The sequence below is a fragment of the Gymnoscopelus microlampas genome (genome assembly GCF_963454915.1).
Source record: "Gymnoscopelus microlampas genome assembly, chromosome: 18".
Taxonomy (NCBI): Eukaryota; Metazoa; Chordata; class Actinopteri; order Myctophiformes; family Myctophidae; genus Gymnoscopelus; species Gymnoscopelus microlampas.
In genome coordinates this window covers 39,726,625-39,731,390 of record NC_139955.1, presented here as the reverse complement: position 1 = coordinate 39,731,390, position 4,766 = coordinate 39,726,625, and the positions used below count along the sequence as shown (strand labels likewise).

The following is a 4,766-nucleotide window of genomic DNA, read 5'->3' as shown; positions in this document are numbered from 1 at the left end:
CAAGACTAAGAACTTTGTTTCCTCTGGTGATCCAGCCAAGGACATCATACCCACGGACTGGTTGTTGGAGGGTTTCGAACAACTTGGGATGCCCAAAGACGAGGCAGAAAGGCTGGCAAAGTGTTGTGCCGTCTCTGCTGCCATACGTGGCAGAGCCGCCGCTACTTGGAGTGCTGAGTGACATGCGTGTTGTATCCTGAGGACATATCCATGAGTTTGTAAATGTAACCTTTACTGCAACTAAACTATTTGTGTCCCTGTATGCTTTCCCTGTGTGTGGACATGAATACATTGTTAAACTGTGTGTGTGTGTGTGTGTGTGTGTGTGTGTGTGTGTGTGTGCGTGTGTGTGTGCGTTAGGGCATTCACTAAAAAGTCGACTTAGACTTAAGTCGACTTAATTAACACAAGTCGACTCCCAACAGGAGAAGTCGAAAGTCGAAAATTATTTTTATGTTTATTTTTATAATATAATATATATATATATAATTCAAACAGGCTAAACTGCACTATGTGAGGAGTAACAGAAGCCCCACACTTTATTGTGTTCCAACATTGCATGAATGCATCCAACATTAAAATCGTATGCGCCACTACCGCACCCCCCCCCCCCGCGCAATTTTTTTTTGTCGCATATTTCGACGAGTCGACTCAACTCGACTTTTACTGAAGTCGAGTCGACTTCCTAAAACCACAAGTCGTTAATGCCCTAGTGTGCGTGTGCGTGTGCGCGTGCGTGCAAGTAAAGTAGAATTTGTAAAAATGTCCTGGTCCTGACAAGAGAAATGGTTGTTTTTGAGTTTTTAAGCAATGGGAGGATTAACCTCTCCATCACGTTGGTGATAGTGAAACCAGGAGTCAGGATTAAAGCTAGTAAGACATTAATTAGCTCAATAAGGGACTCGGATCCAAATACCTGTACGCCCCATATTTCACCAACATGAACAGTAACGTGGTAATCCCTCAAATTGATTATGATCATCAGTGTTCGTCAAGTTACATCAAAGTAACGTAGTTACTTTGCTAGTTATTGCATTATAAAAGTAACTAGTTACTAGTTACTTTTGCATTCACTTTTATTTCATTTTTCTCGATATTAATGTATATACATTTTCATGTTGCTGCGGAACAACTTTCATCTATTGTAGCTCACTATGATGAAAACTAGTAGATATAGGAAGCATGTATTCAATGGCAACCTGTCAGTATTTTTAGTTCTACCTAGCGTTAAAATGGCGTTAAACGCACATTCCATGTTAAATTTGCAAGAAGTAGTTACATTACAGTGACTAGGACTGTGAGGCAAGTACAGTACTTTAGTTGGTGCAGTGCCCCTTATCATAGTACTTGGAGGCCAGTCTATGATGTCCGTACTATGACGACATATTGATGATTTCAGTGTTCTCCATATATGGGCATAAAAGGGACACACACAGACAGACAGACAGATACAGAGATCTCCATGAGCATAAAATGGACACAAAGATACAGATAGACGGACTGATACAGAGATTATTGGATTCTCGGTTCTGGTCAACTGACCTTGACACAATTGGGTCTTATATGTTCATATTGTTCAATTAATTTGTCTCCAAAACATAGCTGACATCTCTTTGCATCTTATGCACATCTCTCTCTTGCTTTGTAGTTTTTATTTTTTATTTTTTACTTATTTACCTTTACATCTAGGCTATTAATACAGGTCATCTTGAGAACTGAGGTCTCAATCTCAAAAGACCTGGTTTGGACCTGGATGTGTGATAAGTGTGTGGTGGCTATTTGGAAGCTTTGTATAACAGCAGCAGTAGTAGTAGTAGTAGTAGTATAGTAGCAGTAATGTTACCATTGCCATTGTCCTACATATTTTCACTGTAATGTAAATTACGATAAGTGCTACGAAGCCGTGCAGATTTAAATTTAGAAATCACATCTAGTGTGAAGTAAGCGGTGCCTTTGAGTTTATTTCATTGAGCTATATACAGTATGAACAAGAAACAATGTTCAATCCCAACTTCACGGTAAGGAGTTGATTTATGTATGTCTTAGTATGATATGGAAAAAAACTGTTAATTAAAGATCAAAATGGCAGGCTGCTGCGATAGTGTGCATCGTGTGTGCGTGCATGCATGTGTGCACGTGGGTGCGTGCATGTGCGTTTGCACTTGGCCTAATCTGTGTGCCTGCATTTTCATCCATGCAGTTGGTAACTCATACAGGATACAGGATAAGAAAGTGAAATGAGAAGACATAATTGGAAGGGGAACATACAATTGAAGATGATAAATGGGTTCTCTCTCCTGACTGGATGAAATTGGTGTACCGCCTGAACGTGTATTTTCGGTTTACTAAAGAGCTGGAGAGATGGGGAGACTCATCTTACTTAAGAAACACTCTATATAGCATGTATTAGAATAGAGCTATAACCTTTGTCCAAAAAATATCTAACAGTTAAGACTTATCAATCATTTTCTTACTATTCCATATTCCTGATTTAACAGCATGTCAGAAAGAGGCGACCTTTTGTGACTCTGCGCAGCTTCATTACAGTGAGCTAACAAAGTATATGACCATTATTGAACAGCCTTTTTTCCCTGGATTTCTTTCCAGTTATGTGTGGAGCTTAAGCTAAACACCTCCTGGCTTCCGCCGCTCGGTGATGGCATACTTGAAGAACTCGTAGACGGACCAGCAGATGGCCGTGGAGGGCACGTGGTATATGACCCTGGCCTGGACGCCCTTAAAGAAGGCCGGCACGCCGCCCGTCCTGTAAACCGTCCGAAAGGCCTGGCCCAGGCCCGAGACGTAACGGGAGGAGGAGGTGGCCGTGGTCGTGTCCGCCGCCGCCACCACGGCTCCGACCCCTCCCGCAGCCGCAGACGGGGCCTGAGGAGCCTGGATGACGTGCACGGCACCCAGGGGCTCCTGGGTGTTCAGCAGGGTCTTGCACACGTCCAGGGGCATGGTGAGGGAGGCGGCCACGGCGCCGGCCAGCGCTCCGGACACCAGATGGGAGGCGGGGTTGTATTGCCGGCAGGGGTTGAGCCGCTCCTGCAGGTACTCGTAGGTCACGAAGTGGAGCGCCTGGAACGGCACGTTCATGGTCAGCTGCGTGGTGTAGCTGCGGTAGAAGGCGGCGGGACCCTCGTGCTTCAGCACGTCGCGGACGCAGTGCAGCGCGCCGCGGTACGGCGAGTTGTACACCTGCATGCGCTGTTTCACCACGTCCGCGGGGTTCATGACGGCGTCATGCAGCAGCGTGGCCACGCAGCCCGCCGCTCCATTAGTCAAGTGGCTGTTGGCGCCGGGGTAGACCGCGTTGTTGTTCAAGGATACTTTGATCTTCTCGTAGCACGCAAAGTACATGGCGTGGGCCGGCCCCGCCCCGGCCGCCATCACGTTCAAGCCCCGGACGGGTCTCCACACCCCTTCGGTGCGCACGATCCGCCGCAGGGCGTCCGTCACGCCGTGGTAGCGCGCTCCGGGCTCGGGCTTCAGGCTCTGCATGCGTGTCTTCACAAAGTCGACGGGGTACATGAGGCAGTGTTCCATGATGCCGGCCACGGATCCGGCCAGCATGTGGGTGCTGGTGGGCACCCCTTCAGGAAGCCCCTCGTAGTCTGTCTCGCTAGGCCCCGCGGCAGAGTGCTCGCTGCTCTGCGGCGTGTCCAGGAAGCGCCCACCGGGCCATCGCATGTCCGCCACGACAGCGCTTGATACCGCGCTGTCGACGGCGCTGGTGGAGGTCTTCTCACCAGGAAAAGAAACCATGGGGACAAAGGGGCGTCGGGGTGCGTCATGTATCTGCCTCTCGCTGAGACTGGCGTTTATTTATATATACTGTCTGCCGAGGATGCTCTCGTCATCCCGATGATGTCACAATGACTCAGCCATCGCCAAATATGGGATTACAGGTCAGATGTGCACAAATATATGGGGTCCATGATGTCATACCTCACTCCCAAGTAGTCCAATCGTCCATTGTCCAGTGGTTGGGCAACCGTGACAACAGTACTATTACATTTACTCGAGTACAGTACTTGACTAAATGTTACTCTACACCACTGACCATGACAACTCGATATTAACAAACCTGGATGCAGTGAAAGCCATTTTAAAGGAGTAGTTCACCCCAAAAATGACTCATTTTCAATCAATTGCATACCCCATGAAGCCTTTTTTTAAATCATGGGTAGAGCGTGTCCTGGTTTTATTCTGCACGAGAAAAGACGCCAGACAGGGAGAAAATGTTTTCTGCGATCGTTTAATTCAGCAATATATAACTGATTTAAACATAAGGCATAACCGTGGCAGCTGTCATGGTTACAACTACTTCAGTGGTCATAAGACAAGGAAAGACATAGTATAACAACTGCCTCATGGAAAGAGAGCACCCTTGACTTTGAGACACTATGGATGGACATGATGAGATTTGTGCAGGCTTGACGCTCGAATGCTTTGCATCATTCCCCACATGATGAACTTCACAAACACTTTGGATGCATGTGAGTGGGGAACCTAATGAGAAGAGCAGAACAGACTGGCACTGAGACTGCAGACAGCAGCTTGAAAGGAGATTGGATGCCTGCAGGAGGGCTGATATTGCCTGCTCTCACTTACACTGCAGATTTCCTCAAGTCGACACCAAGTTATATTGTGTAGGTCATCTTTTTTGGTGTGTTCCTCCTGGGATGTTTCACTCTCAACGAGCCTGTACCTGACAACATAATCACTGCAATAAATGATTGAAAGCCGGTAACAAGGCTGCA

General features: G+C 46.9%; 1 protein-coding gene across 1 annotated transcript; it reads right to left on the bottom strand.

The window, feature by feature from the left end:
* Positions 1–2,625: 2,625 nt before the first annotated feature.
* Positions 2,626–3,768, bottom strand: LOC311034052 (mitoferrin-2-like; the record flags this gene model as incomplete). Its single annotated transcript, XM_084041792.1, has 1 exon — positions 2,626–3,768. The coding sequence occupies one exon, from the start codon at positions 3,766–3,768 to the stop codon at positions 2,626–2,628; it is 1,143 nt and encodes a 380-aa protein (XP_083897918.1).
* Positions 3,769–4,766: the final 998 nt, after the last annotated feature.